Genomic DNA, 20,855 nt, shown 5'->3' with positions numbered 1-20,855 from the left:
GTTCATATGGCAAATATGACAGGCGCTCACACCTATAATGTAAGTCCACTTGAGGTCTCTTATGGATCATTCACAGCAGAGAATCACACAACACAGCAATGATTCATTCTACCAAACAACAGCATGTATCTACTGACTCATCACTGGCTACACAATGACCAAGGCTGAGTCTGTCCAGCTAATATCTGCTGCAGTTTGTTTATGGTGGATTTTAAATTCCCAAATAAAAATATATGTTGGATGTGGACTTTCCAGCAACAAGATTTCGTTCTTCCGTTTTGTCTGATATCATGTGAATGTGGCGATACCCCTATATGCCCACCTTTGATGGAAAGCAACAGGGGGTTGTCGAAAGGCATTCTGGGAAATGTAGGAATTCACTAACTGAAGTAGAAGCAGACGAGGCAGCTTGAGGGAAAGTGGGTTCACCAACAAAGTAAATTACAACACTTCATCACAAAATAACCTATTGAACCATATTTTAGCTCCTGATAAACATCTGTTGAGCCGTGAGAAAAATAACTCGCCTCCTTACACAAGTTTATTCCAGTTCCAGTATTCAGTTTGCATTATGGTTGTTTCATGTCACCTCTTCTGTTTACATGTCTTCTCTCTGCAGCAACAAGGTTACAGCCTACTGTAAATAAATCTGACCCCAGAACAAGCATTAGTCATATAGCCTACTGTGCTCGGGGCAGATAGGACAAGACCAACAAGTCCTCCAACCCATACAACCACATAGGTCGTTTGTTCCTATCCTCTAATACGACCCACAGGAGCGTTTCCAACGTGATCTCACAAAAATATGTGAAATGAAAACGACCCACAGGAGCATTTCCAACGAACGTGATCTCACAAAAATACGTGAAATGAAAACAACTTGGGTTATGGTTATGGTTAGGCAACTAAAACAACTTGGTTAAGGTTAGGAAAATGGTTTGGTCAGGGTTAAATTTGGAAGCACTGGGAATCGAACCCCGGTCGCCGACATCGAAGGCAAACGTATACGCCCATCCACCATCCCCGACCACAACACCCTTACTTTCCACCGTGTTATTTCAATGTTGAGAGAGAAACGTGGACGCAGACCAACGTAGCACATTGTCGTTATTTACACGACCGCTAGAGGTCGCTTAACTTCAAAACGTAACTATAGGTCGTAATAAGTTGCTTGGACAAACGACCTATGGGGTTGTTTTTTGGGGGAGGACAGGCTGCCTATACACCAGGGGAAAAGCAAGGTGAAGGTGTTTATTTCTTCTACAAGTTAAAGGTCCATATTCTCCACTTTCCAGTGTTTTATTTTCTGTCTTGAGGTCCATTCAAAGCTGTGTGTGTGGTGTCATGCACCAAAAACACTCTCAATCCATTTTTACACGTTCATTTTCCAGCATCTCTCTGAGCCTTACCAAGAACAGGCTGTTTCTGACGCCGTGTCTTTAAGGCTCATTAATATTAACGACCCCTCTGTTCTGATTGGCTAACCGTTTCAAGAGTGAAACGTGAGACGCCGCGGCCCGGCGGCTACAGGTAGGGAAAACTCTCCGGTAATAAACAATGACAACCACTCAACCGCTTTGAAAAAAACACTTTGTGAGTTTATTATTTCTTACAAAAATGATAATGAGCGAACCTTTGTGACGCCACAAAGTGACGGAAGTCAAACGGCTCGTTTAGAGGCTCGCTTTTCTAATATGGATTGTGTGGATTTAGTTGGCGACCGTGCGTTTTGATACTTTCACCATGTTTAGATAGACCATCCAACTCCTTTATCATCACAGAGGCAAGGGGAGTCCTGCTTTACGCCATATGGGACCTTTAAATAAAACTAACTATGCTATGTAGCCAGCTAACATTAGCTAGCACACAAGCCATGACCAAAGAATATATACCTGACTATGTCTAACTGATCTCTATGGCCATGACCATACAAGCTAACGTTAGTAACTACTAGCTAAAAGCTAACTTGTTTACATAGTCAGCAAACTGTTACACCTGAGCACTTGTCTCTCTCTATTTAACAGGAAAGTTAATAAATTGTGAATGAAATACCTACAAATAAAAAACATTTGTGTTAGCTAACTTACCTCTCTGTCTTTGACAATGCAGCTGTGCCCGTCACCGTCCTGCTTGACGTTTCAAATCGGCCCGCCTCCTCTCTTTTTTTGATTGGTCGCCTGATTGAACCAATCATAACAGTTTCTGCCCTGAGAAGATGTTTCAGTAAGCAAAACTTCCATCTGTGAAGCGGACGAGGCAGGTGGAGGAAAAGTGGGTTTGCCAAAAAAGTAAATTACAACACTGATGATATATAACAGTGTAAGAGGATCCGTAGGTGTATTTTTTCTTTAAAGCAGTGATTCTCAACCTTTTTCATATCAAGGACCCCCAATTTACACATTTACACATTAGGGCCATGGACACCCATTTGATGAGAGAGTGTCTCTTGGAGAATATGTTAATTGTTAGTTATGATTTTGTCCAGAATTACATGATTATCTGTATTGTAGGTAGACAGATAACAGTGAAACTAAATAATCATTCTTCTACATTCTCCAATTGTGTTCACTTCATGTAAATGATGTAATGTTGAAGTTTAACACTTTAGCAATTTTCTGGGGACCCCCTGGAACCCCCTCAAGGACCCCTGGTTGTCCCCGGACCCCACGTTGAGAACCACTGCTTTAAAGAGTGTTAATGTGTGCTTACAGTGCTTTTACAAGGTTTAATACACTGGAGTGGGGCCACTGTAAGGTAAAGTGTCTAAATGTGCATTACTCTCAGTTCTGACAGTGTGTGTGTGTGTGTGTGTGTGTGTGTGTGTGTGTGGGGATCTCTGGAAACAGTAAACAGTAGTACATTTAAAACCTCTCCATTGTCTGGTCTGCTGGCTGGCTGTGTGTGTGTGTGTGTGTGCATGTGTGTGCGTGTGTGTGTGTGTGTGTGTACGGTCCCACATGCAAGTCTCCAGCAACATTGATCACAGCCAAGGCCGGTGCTTCCCGGCCAGCCTGTTACGTTACCATGGAAACGAACCCACCGCTTAGGAGCCGCCGAGAAACCAAACACCCCCCGATCAATAAGCTGCTTGAATAATAGGCCCGTACACACACACGCGCGCACACACACCCACACACACAGACACACACACACACACACACACACATAGCAGTCTCACAGCGACTCTGAATACTGTATACAGCCCCATCAATAAGTAGATAATAGCACAAATTCAGTCTTCTTGTTTGGCACTTATTCAGATGGAGTAGTGAGAGAGAGAGAGAGAGAGAGAGAGAGAGAGTTGTTTGAAACCCGTTGAGACACTTAACTGAGGGCTGGAGGAAGTGAGAGAGTCGCAGCAGTTGTCAAACTGAAGAGGGAAATCTGCTCTGTGCCCATCCTTCAACAGTCTCACAAAATTTAGTGAAGTGAGCATGAACTGTGAAACGCAGATTTTGTGCTGCGGACATGAATAATGCGCCGATTACGTTCCTCCGCCACCACCAAAGGATTATGTGACAACAGCATGAATTAGACACGGCATTTTCACATGTTCATCACGTCAAGGTTTGTTAACGGTTGAGTTTGGGCGAGTAAAACAGCTTTGGTTAAGGTAACAGTTAAGATGAGGGTTAGGCTTAGTCAACTAAAACTTTGGATAAAGCAATATTCCAATTAGTTTTAACATGGGGGTTATTTGTCACTTGACCGCCATGAAAACCAGAATATAAACTACTCACTAAGATCAGATGCAGCTGGACCAGTTTGTAACGTTTTACTTCCCATTCATTTGAATGAGCCGTGAAAATAGACTGAAAACTGACATTGAACATGTTGGTGAACAGATTCAACAACAGATCCTGCTTTTAAGACAACAAAGCATCCCGGGTCTGTCGTCATTTTGCATTTCTATTCTTGGTTTACACTAAAATTAGTATTTAAAAATAAAAGTAGATCCGGAACTATCTCTCCTAAATGGTATCCCTCCGCTGTGTTCTCTTCTATCAATAAAAATGCTATTTGGCGAAATTATATTCTGAAGCTTTGGACCAACAGTCAGCTGAGAATCACAGCAGCAGATCTGTTGTTGAATCTGTTCACCAACGTGTTCAATGTCAGTTTCCATTCAAATGAATGGGAAGTCAAAATCTGAACGCTACAAACTCGACCAGCTGCATCTGGTCTTGGTCAGTAGATTATATTCTGGTTTATTCTGGTTGCTTTAAGTTTAGACCATTAAAACTATTTGGTTGAGGTTAGGGAAAGGCTTTGGTCATGGTTAAACAAGAAAAACCTCCGCTAAAAGTAGAAAACTTGTCATGAGTTGGGAGTTGAACCCTTGTTGTCGGGGTTGAAGGTAAATGTCTCCGCCCATCCGCCCCCCCGACCTCCACACCTCCACTTTCCACCGCCCTACTTCAATGTCAAACTACTCCCTGTTTCAAGTCGTGTCTCCCCTGCATAATCCTTTCATGGTGGGGGAACGGATTTCTCTCACTTTTCATGCACATGAAGCGCCTCATTTGCATTTTAAGACATGCTGCTTATTTCATGAAATTTCGTGAGACCGGGCTGCATCCTTTCATGACAGCGGCAACTGGGAAGAAATGTTAGTGAGTGGAGGAGGAGGAGGAGGAGGAGGAGCAGGTCGGTGTATTGTTGAAGAGGAGAGTATACTGCAAATTAGGAAATTATTTATTAGGCTGATAGGAGAGAAAACCCCTAAATCTGTGGAATAATAATAATAATAAAACACAGTCTTGTTATTGCTCTGGACGCCCAACACCTCCTCAGCCTTTCTCTTGTTAGACTCTAACAAGCTGCAGAGAGAGAAAGAGATAGAGAAAGAGAGAGAGAGAGAGAGAGAGAGAGAGAGAGAGAGAGATGATGTTGGTGAAACACTTGAAAATGTTGTTGATTCGGTGTGAAACTGCTTAGGCAGCTGGGGAGAATTATGTCAGCCATATACAAGATGACAAGCATATCTGTGATGTAGTGCATGTGGACATTGCTCTGTGTGAGTGTGTGTGTGTGTGTGTGTGTGTGTGTGTGTGTGTGTGTGCAGTCCCCAGGGTGTGCATATGGATCCTCTACACAGGCCCGGATGATCAAATGGCTCCGACAAACACTCCTCACTTTAATCTCCAACTCCTTTATTTTTGTCTGTGCAGAACGGGCCGATTTGAGAAGAGAGAGTGCTGTGATGTAAATAACGGTTTTAATTTAATTAAACGCCGATAATTAGGAAACGGTATAATGTGGCGTAAGGATGGTGTTCCTACTGTTGTGGATTTTGCACTTGTGCTTAATGTTGCTGTCGCAGAAATGCCAGAGCAACGTAGCTTTAATAAGCAATGTGTTACATTTTCTGCATTGCATTTCCCAATATACAGGATATGATGTATAAATCCTTTATGCTATTACTGTACAACAAGGGAATCAAAATGCATGGATGTTAGAGGGAGGAGGGGGAAGTACAGTGAGAGCAAACTATTTTTACCCACTTTCATGGTTTTTATTAATTTGCATTTTTGAATTTGCAGCGCGTTCCTGTTAATCTATTTGCTTTGGCATTCTGCAGCACGTTTCTTGTTTTGCAGCGCGTTTTCCGTTGTTGTATTTGCTTTGTATTTTCGTATGTGTTTTTGAATTTGCATCGTTTCTGAAATTGCAGCGTGTTTTCTCTTAATGCAGTTGCTTTGGGCCGCTGTAATGCGTTTGCAGCCGTCGGCCACCGCAATGATCAGACCAAAACTCACCAACGCTGGCGCTTCAATTAGGCTTCAAGTTAACTCACAACATCTCACCCAATAGTGTCGAATTTAACTGTGAATCTCAAAAACAGTATTCTAATGGAGGGAGGGAATTCAGAAGTTCAGAAGCTGCATTATACCAACATACTCATTTATAAACTTAAATTCCTTACCCTAATCCACTAAGAGAAAATTTCCAAAATACATTTTCGCAGGCGTGATCACAGCTGTTAATGGAAAGATTTTGGCCAAGTTGCACTATACACTCCGTGGCCACTTTATTAGGTATACCTAGTTGGTACTGAGTAGGACCTTTGCCTCCAGAAAAGCCTGAGTTCTTCGATGTGTGGATTCAACAAGTTACCGGAAAGCGTTCCACATTGATCTCAGTTCATACTTGATAGTGTCACACAGTTATTCATGCTCCAAACATCCAGTTCCACCTCATCCAACAGCTCATGTACCGGGCTGAGATGTGGAGACTGAACTAAAGTCACTGTCATGTTCCTGGATCCATCTTGAGATGAAAGGAGCTTTATCCTGCTGGAAGTTTCCATTTGAAGAAGAGATGAGACTTTGTCCTTGAAGGATCCACCTGGTCAGCAGCAACGTTCAGGTTCTCTGTGGCGTTCAGATGATGCTGCGTTGGTGCTAAAGGGCCTGATGTGAGCCAAGGAAACTTCTCCTACAACATTACACCTCCACCAAGTTTAATTATATAGTGCACTTCCTTAGAAATGCAGCTCAATGTGCTTTCACAGAATAAGTCAATTTATATACATAAAATATATATACATAATTGCACTCACCCATCCATCCATTTACTACCACCCTAACCCTCCTAACTTATACATAAAAAATGACGAACAGCCACCACCACACTCCCACTCCATAGTACAACACACACACTCTATCAGTCTGAACTGTTGAAACCAGGCAGGATGATCCATGGATTCATGCTGTTTACACCAAATTCTCACCCTGACATCAACAGGATTTGTCAGACCAGGTGACGTTCCCCCTCTCTTCAGTCCAGTTGTGTTGATCGTGTTCCTGCTGTAGCTTCATCTTCTTGTTTCTCAGCTGACAGCAGTGAAACCAGTCCTGGTCTCCTGCTGCTGGAGCCGGTCTGCCTCAAGGTTCAACCAGCTGTGTGCCGAGAAGCCCTTCTGCACTCCACTGTTGGACTGAGATGTAACTTGCAGACTTGTTGTCTACCTGTTAGCTTGAACAAGTCTCGCCATTCTCCTCTGATCTCCCTCATCAACGTTGCTTTTTTTCCCCTCAGGATTGCTGCTGACTGGATGTGTTTATGTATTTTTATCACACCATTCTCAGTAAACTCTAAACACCGCAGTGCCAAAATCCCAGGATTTCATCTGAAGATGCTGGAACTGGAGCTTCTGGCACCAACAATCAGACCACATTCAAAACTACTTAGATCACATGTTTTTTTTCTTCTAATTCTAGTGTTTCCTTGAATAGTAACTGAACGTCTCGACCCTGTCTGCAGGCTTTATACTGATGCTTTATTTATATGTGACTCGCTGTCTGGAGGAGTGAGCTGTTAGTGTAAATGGGGAGGTGTGCCTAATAAAGTGGCTCCTGATCGTAGCTGCCACACTGCTGCTCCTTCTCCAGCAGCATGGTTAGACAAGGGGTGAGACACTTACACCAGGTTGGTATGAGACTTCATCTTCATAACCTCAATCACTTTCTACAAATCCCGTCTCTTCTTTATTGAACAGTACAGTCTTAAAGAGGATGAGTCATTTTCAACACTGTCATTTGTTCAATTCACTCTAATTTCTTGTTGAATTACACTAATTTCTGTTACTTTTCAACGCAATACATGACTAATAAAGGATATTGACATGACATATAGGTTGCTATTGGCGTAAGTTCTTTTCACAAATGTGTGTTGTCCCAAAGTAGATATGTGGATGTGTTGAAAGTGACTTATTGATTTTAAGAGTGTATCTGAAAGTGTATCTAAAAGTCTTTAAGTGACAGGTGCGTAGGATAAAAACCAAAAAGGTATATACTGAGAAAGAAATATAATCCCACACACTGTCTACACCTGCATCATATGGTCATAGGACTTTCATCAGGCAAAAATCATCTGCTCAAAGGACATGAAAGTTGTATTATTAAGAAAATGTATCTTTAACTATGAATCTTGTACACCTTACCTTACTTGAAAATAGTCACATAACTCCCACAATCCTCTTCCTGTATGCAAATGGACGTTTTTTGGCATCACAGAACGGGAAAATGTACTTCTGGGTTCAAAAACTATTGTCAAAAGACACCAGGTACTGATTGTATTGCTGATTTGTGGCGCTAAATCCAAAACTTTCAACTTCAAAAACTATTGTCAAAAGACTCCAGGTAGCACTCACAGCATAGACAGATCGTAATTTCACCAATTTATTTTGGTCATGTCACCAAAAGAGCCACCAGGCCGAAACATTAGCATGTTTTTGTGACATGACAAGATAAATTGGTGAAATTGAGATACGCTGTGAGTGCTCCTGGTGTCTTTTGACTAGATTTTGAAGTTTATAAGTTTTGGATTTAGCAACAAATCAGCAATATAAGTGAAGTGCATCCCTAAATACAGTAAGGTACTTCTGTTTTTTTCATTGATTTGTTTCCATGGACTGCTGCCATACAGTGATGCCTGGTGATATACAGCTAAATCCTTTTATGACTGTAAGACATCACATACTCTGGCATTTCATAATGAAACACATTGTTGTCTAAGCAGTGCTTCTGTGTATTGAGTGTATTATGCCAGAAGCTTACGGCAGCTAATCAACTCGGGAGCCAGAGAGCTGAGATCACATTTAAATGAACTGCAATTTTTTTTTTCCCGGTGCCTGTATTTGCTCTAAATTCCTGAAACGTGGGGAAAAAAAATCCTTTCTGCCTCTCTCATTGGCTCTCAAAAAACATCCATCTTAACAAGTCATTTAGTCGCATATTCAGCCTTCAAATCTTATTTTTCTTAAAACTAGAGCCAGTGAGGAGAGATAACTCCACTTATTTCCAATGCAGCTTCACTTGTTTCAGGAGTTTTCTAGAAATGAGTGTCAGTCTGTTGAAACCAGTCAGAATAAGACAGATCACTGCACTGCTGTCAAGAAAATGACACTTAATTATACAAAAAAATTAAATTCTTGAAACAAATTGATTTGCATTGGAAACAAGTGAAATTATCAAACCCTATTGGCAGATTTTTTCACTTATTTCAAGAAAATTTCAATTTTAGGACTCAATAATAGACTAAATGACTTGTTAGGATGGAGATTTTTTGCAGTCTTCCTTAAAAAATAAATGTAAAGATGTAAGATACGAGGTTTTTGGTGTCTGGACATACTAGTTTGTGTCTGTGTTTTCCCACTTCTCCGCCTGTGTTGTTGAGCATGAGGACATTATGTACTGTGACCCCACCACCAACCATGACTATTACATGTCAGTGATAATTACACTAATTAGCTGTGCAGACTTGAATTATTCCCAGATGAAGAGGTGGGAATATATCTGTGGCATGGCATCAACTTTGACTGCGCTGTTGAGCTCCACTGACAGAAGTAATCCGCAAATGATTTTATAATTATTTTTTAAACATCCGTTTTACTTTCAGTCTGTAAAGGGGGATTAAAGGATTGTTTCATTAATTGATGAAGTCATAAGGGCACCAACAACATGTTTTCTAATTCTTTTCTAATCAAACACTTTTTTTTTTACACATAATAAGATCAAAGTCAGGCGAATTGAAGACTCTGAATTGCCCGTAGGCGTGAAGCGTGAATGTATTTAATGTAGTATGGTATTTATATGATGTACATTTACTCAAGTACTGTACTTAAGTACAATTTTGAGGTACTGGCACTTTACTTTCTACTTTTTCTCCACTACATTTCAGAGGGAAATCTTGTACTTTTTCCTCCGCTACATTTATCTGCCGGCTGGAGTTACTAGTTACTTTGCAGAATAAGGTTTTACTTGCAAAACATACGATAAGCTCATAAAATATGTTGCATTGCTAGAGTTTAAACTCCCCAACAGTGTATGGAGCAGTTAGACCGACAACATTAAAATATGAAATAGAATGAATACTTTTACTTTTGATTCTTAAGTACATTTTACTGCTAATACTTCTGTACTTTTACTTAGGTAAAATTTGGAATGCAGGACTTTTATTTTTAATTACGTATTTTTCCATTATTCCTACTTTTACTTAAGTAAAGATTTGAGTTCATTTTCCACCACTGATGATGTAGTATATGATGTAGATGTACTATTGGTATATACTGTAATATATATTGATGTAGTGTGGTATATGACATGTAAAGCCCTTATAATTGCACCTGACTTGATTTGAAACTTGACTTGAAGGATGATTTTTTATTCGAAACATGCTGTTGTTGCCCCAAAAATTCCCATTCATTAATATCCTGCTGCTGCTTGGCAATTACAAGAGAAAGAAAACACTCACATTCCTATTTCTACTATTTCTAATAACACGAATATCACATTTAGAAAGAGGATTCCTCCTTTAAATCAACCCAAAGGAAATGACACAAGCAGGTTTTAATGGGTAAACAGTTTCTGCCATCGTGATATTTTGTAAACAAAAAACAACTTCCTGGATCTCTTGCTTTTTCCCACGGCAGGAATTCCAGGGGGAGATCCTCGGGAACCGCAGCTTTCCAAAATACATTTGTTAGATCAGTCGGAGACGTTAATAGAGCGAGTTCGGCGAGGCTGTGCTGTCGACGCCTCGCTGCTGATCCTTCTCTCGGAGCAACTTAAAGAGTACAGGCTGCAAATACATATCAGCGTGTTAAGAAGATTACCATGGAGGAGACGCCTTACATTATAAAAATCAAATGGAATGAAATTAGCACATTTAAGCCGCGGTAGCCGAAGGGTCTGAGAGGCAGGATTGTGACAGCGAGGTTCAGTTCACATCACAGGGAAGCTGGGGAAAAATCTGAGCAGGGAAAACGAATAAGAAACACTCTCTTGTTCCTCAACAGCTACTTCCACTGCAAAAAAACATCCATCTTAACAAGTCGTTTAGTCTCATATTCAGCCTTCAAATCTTATTTTTTCTTAAACCAAGAGAAACATTCTGCAGTGAAGAGAAGAGATAACTCCACTTGTTTCCAATGCAGCTTCACTTGTTTCTAGGAATTTTCTAGAAATGAGTGTCAGTCTGTTGAAACCAGTCGAATAACTCTCGATTCTACTAAATTCTTTGAACAAGTTGATTTGCATAAGTGAACGCCATCGGCAGTTTTTTTCATTTGTTTTAAGAAAATTTTGATTTTATGGCTCAATAATAGACTAAATGACCTGTTCAGTACAGTACAAGACTCTAACAGCTGCAAATGTGAATGTGTGTAACTGTTTGAGTATGAGGCAAGGTGTTGCTGAAAAAAAACATCACATTTACATAAATAAATGTAATAAAAACCGTATTTAGCAATAGTCATGAAGCAGGATTGTGGGGCTAACATTGTCTGCTGCTGCAAATTCAAATGACTAAACTTTATGTACAGCTTTGGACAAGACAATTATTATCCATTAGTTCAAATTCCACACTAGCTGCCCTGTCGTGAAGCAATGTTGAACTTTGGGTTGTGTATCTTCCTCTGAACCCTAAAATCGTCAATTCTCTGTGATCTGTTGCTCCGGTAGAGGAGATTGGAGAATTGTGTTTTTTTCTCTCTCCATTCACTGCCATTGTATGGAGGAACAGTCTGAAAATCACTTCTAGCACATAAATGAACGATAACAAAGCAGATTCTGACAATATATACAAAAAAAAGTCATACTGCTGAATTGTTTTTAAGTTAATCGCTTTCTTTGTGTTTATTAAACCTTTCAGTTTGAACAAGCGTAACGTCGAAATCCGGTCGGGCGGGTTAGGGTCGAATGGGCCACACACACAGTACACACACAATGTAATTCTAGACTAAATTTCAATGGGTTTTAAATTTAATTAACGGAATAAACCTCTCCAATCTGCAGCTGGTTTATCCCGCCATCCATGCATTATATTCTGCGCACAGTGCAACATTAAGTAGGCCTATTACCTGAGTTACACTAGTCTTTGGAAAATGACCTGGCTTCCGGAGTCTTTTTGTTTTTTTTCGGGTTGCGGATCGGTTTCGGGTCGTTGTTTTATGTGTATGAAAATGGGTCGGGCGGGTTCGGATATGTGTATGTGGCGGATTTGGCGCATCACTAAACCACAATTCTTCTACTTTGGATGAAGTGCCTTGCGGGGGGGGTGGGATGAGGGAGGGGAGAGCGTTACTCATCCTCTTTACTCATCCACACATGTTCTCCCAGCTGATGTGGGGGATTCAAACCGACAACCCTCCGGTCACAAACCCACTTCTCTAGCCTCCGGGCTGCCGCCGCCCCCATTTAGATACAGAACCCTCAGATTTGATAGGCTACTGCATCTAACCTCCGTAACTTCAGCGCTGATGTTAATTACAATTTGAGTGACTTGCTCAGGGAATGTGCTGACTGCACATTTCACGATTTTACAGTAATCTCAGTTTTTCTGCTCGGTTTGAGTAATCTGTCTGTAGGCCACAGATGAGAGACGAGGGGAGGAGTGAAAGAACTGGGTTGAAAAAGCAGAGGATTGGAAGAGGGGGAGCCTGAGCGGAGCGTCTAATGTAGCGTGCGCTCTGAATCTAGATCACTGAACACACCAGTGTTTCTTCTGTAATTTCTTGTAGCAGAGATGGGCATGGGGAATCCTGGTTTTGGTTCAATATTTCTGTCCCAGTTTTGGCAGCAGTGCTGTAGTAGCGCTAAAGCTACAACCAGGTCACAGAGGTGGGACTGTGGATTTAGGCTTTCCTTTGAGACAAATACTGATGTATTATGCAAGAAGGTAGAGCGGCGGAGAGGACACAGAGATGACAGTTGGCTAGGTTCGCTGGGAATTGGCCTCAAATCTTCATGTGGGCGAGCAATTACTGCAGATTGGTTCTGTTTTTCTACAGAAAATGAATCCTTTTAAAGTATGTGGTAAAATGACCGCTTTTTTGAAATCAAAGTTTAATTGAATCTGTTGTAACCTTTTGTATTGCAGCCTGGTTTGGCAGCTTTAGCTTAAGCAATAGAAACACAGCAGGCAGCTTGGTGAAAATAGTAAAGTTACTGAGACTCCTTTGAGATCTTTAGAGGTACTGTATGTGGTGAAGGCCAGATGTCCTGGTTCCCCCCCCGTATGCCAGAAGCACATTACACGACCATATGTTGCAGGACATCTCACACCGAATCCCGTCGTGCATCAAAATAGTGGGCGCACTTTAGGATGAGGCAACGATGTGAGTTTGCACATTACAAGAGTCAACGACGAGCGACTGCAGAGTCTCACGCGGGACAGACTTCAGACGGAGTCGACGAGACGTTGAAGACTCGCAGGTCTCGCCTCGCAGGACTAGAGCTGCAAGACAGGAAGCCGAATGGATCATTAGTGTAGACGTCTGTGTGTTAGCGCCAACAACACATGACCTTGGTATTATAAGGTTCTATCTGACCTTTTTGTCAAAACTGAGTTAGTCACATGAACCTATTCTATGAGTGCCTGTTGACATATGTGCAGTGTTATTTTTTGAAAGTAGTGATTTTTGAGTCTGTAATTTCTAAAACAAAAGGACCCATCTCCATTTAACTCATTGGATGCTGAAAACTTTGAAGCTCAATATCTCAGAATTATCCTGAAGGCAGATAGAACCTTATAATTCTAAGCTCAATGTTTGTTTGTACATTCATATGTGCAAATGTGCAGTGTGGGTGTAGTGTGTTTCTTTGTAGCCACGTTTCCAGGTGTACTTTCCAGTAAACAGAGTGATGACATGTCCTGCTGCAATCTAATTGGCCAATGTGACAAATCGCCTCGTTGTACCGCTCTCACACTATAAGAGCAACGACAAAAATATCAACCAGGTTTGAAAATGATCGGGACGTCCCAGACTGCATCGGGGGATCGGGACGTGGCGTGCTGATCCTTCACACTATGCGAGCAACGACATGCTGTTTTCACTCCCATCTTGAAGATTTGTCTGGGACGCCTGAATCGTGTGTGCGAGGCCTCAGAGGGCAGTTTGAGTCGAAGCCCTCTGAGCGCTGCTTCAGACGCACTAAACTAAAGTAACAGAGACGCACTAAACCCCACTGCAATTACTGTAAATTGCTTCATTTGCAGAGGAAATGATGCAGTATTTTATGCCTGTACAAGCAACCTGAGGAACTTTTTATTGCTCTGTTGACTCCTCGTCTGGTGTTATCAACTGCTGTTGGCCTATATGAGTATAATTTGTGGCAAATTTGTGTTTTATTGTGCTTTTATGTCATGTGGTGTTATTGTTTTTCTTGCGTGTTTTTACTGAAAAACCAGATTTCCCTCATTGAACAATATTGTTTTTAACTGAACAGAATTAGATTGAGTTGGGGGCGGTGTGGCGGTTAGCTTGTCATGGGCATGCTGGGATAGGTTCCAGCCCCCCGTGACACTGAATAGGAGTAAGCAGGTAAAGAAAACAAATGAAATTAGTCGAATTTAATTGGTCTGGGGATATGAATTCAACTTGGTACTGAGAGAGACAAGTCAGTGGAGAGTTTTAGTGTCCCATGATGCTCTAAATGCTGCTTCAGAGGCTTTTACACCCTGATGAGATGAGAATTTTGGAGGAAACCGTGAATACTGTTAATTTCTTGGCATGGAAATGGTCAAATTTAAAGATATTAGATAGCAAAATATCGTCCATCGGCAACATCAGTCTATCAGTATTCAATCCCCCTTTTCAGTGGAACTGTACAGTACAACCAAGCAGCTACGACAACAGCTACAACTACTACCAGGCAAGGCATCCATCCCAGTCTGACTGTGTGACCGTGGCTGTACTGGGCAGCTGCCAGCTGTGGATGTGTGGAGATGTAATGGATGTGAGAAGCAGCCTTGAAAAAGAGCAGACATGCCCAGATGAAGAAAGGTAAAAAAAGAAGTAGTGCTCCTATAGGACGCGGAGGTCTATAGGGCAAGCCTGCTTGGGAATATGCGGGCTAGACAGCCGACCCGCTTGTAACACAAGGCCCCTACAGAGAATTAGTACGCTCCACTGGACCCGAGTACGCGTCTTGTCCCCGCCCCCGACAAGGCACAGCATCCATCCTCATGCACACACACACACGCTGCGTGATCCTCATCACAAACCGAGAGCTGTGGCTTTCTGAACCGATGGAGTAGTAGTAGCAGCAGCACGCGCGGGTTTTTTGGGCACGGTTTCTTCCACCCTTTCGTCCTCTCTTCCTTTTAATGGATTCGCCTCTTCACTGGAACATTGTTTCATCCCGCCGCGGTAAGTGTGTGCGAGGGCGTGCGGGTGTGTGTGTGTGTGTGTGAGAGAAATAAGACGAACAGGACTGATCAGCTATTGTCTGTTGCTGAGGCAAGTTCGGACCTTTCTGAAGTCACAGCGCGCGCGTCTCATCTGATTCAGTGTATCCGCCGTTTCCGCGGCTCGTTAACAATGTAAATGATTCTGTGAATGAAACGGCGTGCGAGCGGCTGCTGATTCACTGCCGAGGTGTTGAGAATAGTGCTTTAATGATTTTTTTAACGGGATCGATATCGGGATCTAGACAGACACCTGTCTCTACCAGCAACAGTGATCGCCCCTCGCCGCTTATTTACGCGCTTATGAATGTGAATCCGGGAGGTATTTTCTGTCTTTACTTATTAGCTGTAAACGGCGATTTGTCCAAATGTGTCGCCTTCGTTGCCGACCAAATGTGCCTTCAGTCCAGCAGAAATTTGGCCCATCTCCCCGCCCCCCAACATCACAGGCTGGCTGCTTCTCCTCCACCCCCCCCGAGACATGCACCACGTTGATGCCTTTTAGATCACCGCAAGACTGGATTCCCATGCGTATAAAGACGCCTTGATGAGCGATATAGGCTAACCTTGAAATTAATTCATTGCAGCGTGGTATGTCATCATCCTCTCTCTTGATAGCTGCCTGTGTCATGATGTTCAGCTGAATGGTGTGATGCATATTTAGGCTTGGCCCGAGCAAGAATAGGATAGAATAGAGAGAGAGATAGGCAAAGCATCTATCAGTGATCCTAAAGGAAATATCAATAGAATAAGAACTCATATTTATAACAGATCGTCTCTAAGCCATATGCTGTGGTAAATGTCTGGTAGACTGATAGACTCGGTCCCACTTGGTCTCTGTACAGTATGGTATCACATAAGGTCAAAATACATGGGGAAATAATTACGAGGCAATTAAGAGCCGGCTTCAGTTTGCATATGGATCGGTGAATGGGACAGAATAATGCAAGTAAAAGTCTGATATAATGAGAAAAATTAGTCTATTAGGAAAAAAATAAATACTTGATCACATTGCTTGCAAATTTGCCAACTGCTAGGCGTTGCAGATGGGCATAATTGCCCAAATGAGGCAATGCAATGAGTAATTTTGCAGATAATTAAGGCCAGTAGCATATCTTTTTTTAATTTATCCCTATACTTTTGCTGCTACAGGGTTTTCCAGCTGGTTTCTGTCACACTTGCCAGACACCCAGTGTAACTGAAGTTAATGTTGTCCACATTTATTGGCTCTAGATGTTGCTCACGTATCATCACCTGCCCACTAATTAATGGCCAGTGTTTCCTGCCTGTTTATATTCCCAGAGGTGATAAATATTGCTTTTACTTGTATTTGTGTCAACTGCTTTTGTGTATTTTGTATTTTTGACTGGCATCCCTTGGCCAAGCACTGGAAAGCAGATTGTGTCATACATACATCCAGAGATGGACAATATTTCCACCAGCTTTTTGTAGTTTGAATCCAAGAATTTGTGCGTTTTGCTGTGTGTGTGTGTATCTGACAGGTGTACCATGCCTGTCCCTGTAGTATAGCAGGCAAATGGTATTATTCAGCAGACAGATGGCAGGTGGCTGGGCATCAGGTGATCCTCTCCTTGGCTGTCAACAGGCCCACTGAATGCGAGACACCTCTTGGCATACACCCACTATGGCATTGTACATAATGGCAAAAGTGTGTGTATGTGAGTGTGTGTGTGTGCGTATTGTAAGTGTGAGCGTGCACATGTACACTCCATGCATGCAGTCGCTCACTCGCATGAATAAACACATGCATCCATGTATAATGTTTTGTATGTATAAAGGTATGATATGCTGTAGGCCTTGTATTTGCTATAGGGTATGTGTGTGTGTGTGTGAGTGTGAGTGTGAGTGTGTTTGCCTTGAGGAGATATGTCACTTTGGGCCAATCAGATGTCAAGACAGGCTGAGGTCACAATGAGGTCATCATGCCTGGCAATGAGATGCTGGGTCCATTTGTAACGTCCACCGGCGTACGCCCGAAACTGGCTCAGGTAGGCGGAGTCAGAACTTGATATAAAAAGGGCGCCGGACGACCCGCTCCAGCCTGACAGGCGAGACCGCCACTGATGTGAAAACTGGACAAAACACAAGCAGGGGCGAGTTAAACCACGAGGGGTGAGGACGGTTTTGCATTTTCTCCTGCAAGATGTGATTAAGCTTTAATGCTTTTCTGTCATTGTGCCAACATGTTTAGTGGTTGAAACTACACACCGCTGCTGAAATAAGGATTTTTGTTGTCTGGCTGCTGTGGAACACGTGACACGCCGCCGCCGGGCGACTTCCTGTACTTTGTTTTAGTGCCTAACTCGCCGCCTACGTCAAACCTCAGCGCCCCGGTGTTAATAACAAGCGAAGCCACTGAGATGTTGATGTGAAATCAGTCTATGACATCATCAGCAGCAGCATCCTGATGTTGGGTCTCACAGTTTTAAATACTACTACTTAGGGCTGGACGATAATTCAATGTTATCGTTTATCGTCTTTCAGTGGAATCATATCGTGATGATATGAAGATATTTTGATATCGTGATACACATTTCTGCTGTCTAAATTGATGATGACAAGCAAATTTTACTTAAAAACTCTGATAAAATGAGGTATGGTAGGAATATTATTTGAAAATTTCAGTTTTGTTTGACAGCACACCTAACATTACCATTCGGTTCAATGAGATGAACATTAATTTGATTATTTAACGTGATTTTGCATACATGAACCATATTGTGATATATATTGACAGCAAAATCCTTATGATTATCATGATATTGATTTCAACCATATCGCCCAGCCCTACTACTACTACTACTGCTACCCTACCCTAGTCATCATAATGGTCTTTATAATCATCACCATTGCCATCTGCATTTTCACTCTCATCATCATCGTTGTTGTTGTCATCATTATCATAATCATGATCATCCTAGTTATCATAATTGTCATTAACATCATCACCATTACCATCATCATCATTATCATCATCTTCCTATAGTAATCACAATTATAGCTGTCATCATCACCATTACATCACCATTAATAATAGGCCTATCATCATAATACTCATCATTATTATCATTATTTTCATCATCATCATCATCCACATCGTCCTAGTCATCACCATCATCGTCACCTTACCGCCACCACCATCATCATCATTGTAGTCATCATCATCACCCTTACCGTAGTCTTTTCATTGATCATGACTTATCTGTTATAGTTTCTAGAATTCATTGACGCCCCAGTCATGCGCCACACAGCCAGGTGAAGTCGATCCGAGTGCGATCTGTCTGGCTTCTGTGCGGTTTAAGCTCTGCCTCGTCTGTCTTATCATGTCTTGCTCTGACGAAACTACCTTCGCCCTGCAGCCTTTGGACTAAAGCTGCACTCGGCAAGAATTTTATGTAAAAACCCTCCCGTCTTATCAGCCTAAATCACAAAGTGGGGCTGCAACAGAGAAGAAGCGGGAAAAAAAAAAAACGACCTTGGTTCTAAGGTGCTTTTCCTAAAGTTGGTCAGAGTTTGAAGGGTTAAAGGATTAATCTGCGTCACGTTACTGAAGAGACACCAGACGGACATACTGAAGTGATGCTGCAGGAAGGAGTGACCTCTGAACTCATGTCTGATATCTAACGCCGCTTCTACTCCCACAGTGGAGACTGGCTATTGATCACAGGCACACACGTACACACACACGTACACACACACACACACACACCCCTTCCGAGGTCCGTTGATAGCAGGTATTTGATTACGCCTATTTGTGGGGGGCGGCGTTACTGGCGGAGTGGGGGTGTCCTCCTGTCCGCTGATAGGGCAATAGATCTGTCAGTGGGACGTCCCGGGGGAATGATTGGCCCCAAGGTGAGATAAGCTCCGTCTCTGGAGATAGAGAGGCCCTCGCCATATCCAAGGAGGCTGATAAATGGTAGTGATATGGGGTAAGAGAGGAGTAGGAAGGATGATAACACTGGCAGCACTTCATGAATATTTATGTATTGACCTGGGCTGGGTTTTGCCAAAGCCGGACAATGGTGTGAAGGGTAATGTGGCCGAATATGAGTGTATTTACAAGGTCGTTTGTCCTGCTGCAGAGGTTCATATCAGGGAATAGTCGTATGTTGTTGGCTCACATGGATATTTTAGTAGCATGCCAGCCTGTGGCTTGTGCTTCTCAGCCCCGGCTTCTGCCGAACTGTCCTCACTAATTTGCATGGGAGCTAATGGAGACAGTCTTGATATTGCAGCTGAACCGTCTGCTGGAAGAACGCCCCGGTTTTAATGGTTCCACCCCTGGTTACTGACCAGATTAAGGAGGAGATTGAGATTAATATTTGAATATTGAATATTTCAGGGGTTCAATTTCAATGCTATATAATCATTTTAGTAAAAAAAGAAAAAAAGGTAACTGCAGTGGAGACTTTTGTTGCATGTCATCCCTTCTCTCTCCTGACCTTTCCTGTCTCTCTTCACGAATTAAAAAAAGGCAAAATGCCCCAAAAATAACCGTAAAAAGAAAACATATATATATATATACTGTATATATTAACTGAAGTTCATTATTCAATATGTCTAAAATATATTCCATTCTGTTAAAGTGTCATCATTTTGTCAACAACAGACTTAAGGTATCTACTATCCTTTATTAAACATGATCATTTTTATGTTATCAGCAATTTCCCAAGTGTAACTGTCACTGGTACATTGGAACGAAAGCCTTCCTACCTCTGAGTTAACCATTGGTATGGATGTTGAAACAAGAACAAGACAGAATCCATGCCCTTTAGCAGTATGCCACTGAGGGGTGGTTTCTCTGACAGCGTGTTAGACCACCATGAGGGTCTGTATTGTCAGTATGGGTGAGCCCAGTGGAGATCGAACCTCTGGTCTCTCCTGGCCAGGCCGTTCTCCGCAGTGCTGGAACAGAACAGTCCGGCAGAACCCATTATCGCTGTGTGATGAGTGGGAAAAACACTCTGGGTTGTTTGAATCTTAAAGCAGTCACACTCCTCAGGGCCGCGCTGAAGCCAAGGTGCCGTAACGCTGCCCTTTCAAAACACTGTCGGGGGGGGAGAACTGTTTGGTCGAGGAACACGTTCATGAGAGGAGAGTGTTGTGAAAATGGACAAACTACTGCCAACAAAAACTCCACATAAGAAAGTTACAGATGTACAGTATGTTGTGTGATCAAATCAAATCAAATCAAAATCAAATCAATCTATAGAAGCTCACTGGATCTATTAAGACCAGCGTTGTTTATTCGGCCATATGTGGCTCTTGCAGAACGTTTTTATAATAATAATATAATGATAATAATAAGCTTTATTTATATAGCACGCTTTTAAACACAGTTACAAAGTGCTTTACAGTCAAAATAAAAGAAAGTCCAGAGAAAATAATAACTTCTAAAAGAGACAAAGTAAAATAAGGATCCTAAACAGACCAAAGTATCATTTTCTGGTTTCAGACATTAAGTTTATAGATAAAATATAAAAATAGGGGGTAGGACTTGATAAGTATTCACTTCTTCCTACTCCTTTTCGGACATTAAATATTTATTTATGTTGTTTATTGAGAGTTTGCTGTATATGTTTGCTGTTAATTTTATTGGCTATTTTTGTTTTGTTTTTCTCACTTATATTTTTTACTTT

General features: G+C 41.9%; 1 protein-coding gene across 1 annotated transcript in view; it reads right to left on the bottom strand.

Annotated features, from left to right (window-relative positions):
• palm2akap2 (PALM2 and AKAP2 fusion) overlaps positions 1-20,150 on the bottom strand; it is a 184,841-nt gene extending 164,691 nt beyond the window's left edge. The window contains exon 1 of the mRNA XM_078288919.1: positions 20,086-20,150. Coding sequence (XP_078145045.1) covers positions 20,086-20,150 — 65 coding nt within the window. The remainder of the gene's footprint in view (positions 1-20,085) is intronic.
• Between the last annotated feature and the right edge of the window lie 705 nt (positions 20,151-20,855).

The sequence above is a fragment of the Centroberyx gerrardi genome, chromosome 2, assembly GCF_048128805.1.
Source record: "Centroberyx gerrardi isolate f3 chromosome 2, fCenGer3.hap1.cur.20231027, whole genome shotgun sequence".
In the NCBI taxonomy this organism is placed as follows: Eukaryota; Metazoa; Chordata; class Actinopteri; order Beryciformes; family Berycidae; genus Centroberyx; species Centroberyx gerrardi.
The sequence above is the reverse complement of the archived record's forward strand: the minus strand, read 5'-3'. Positions and strand labels throughout refer to the sequence as shown.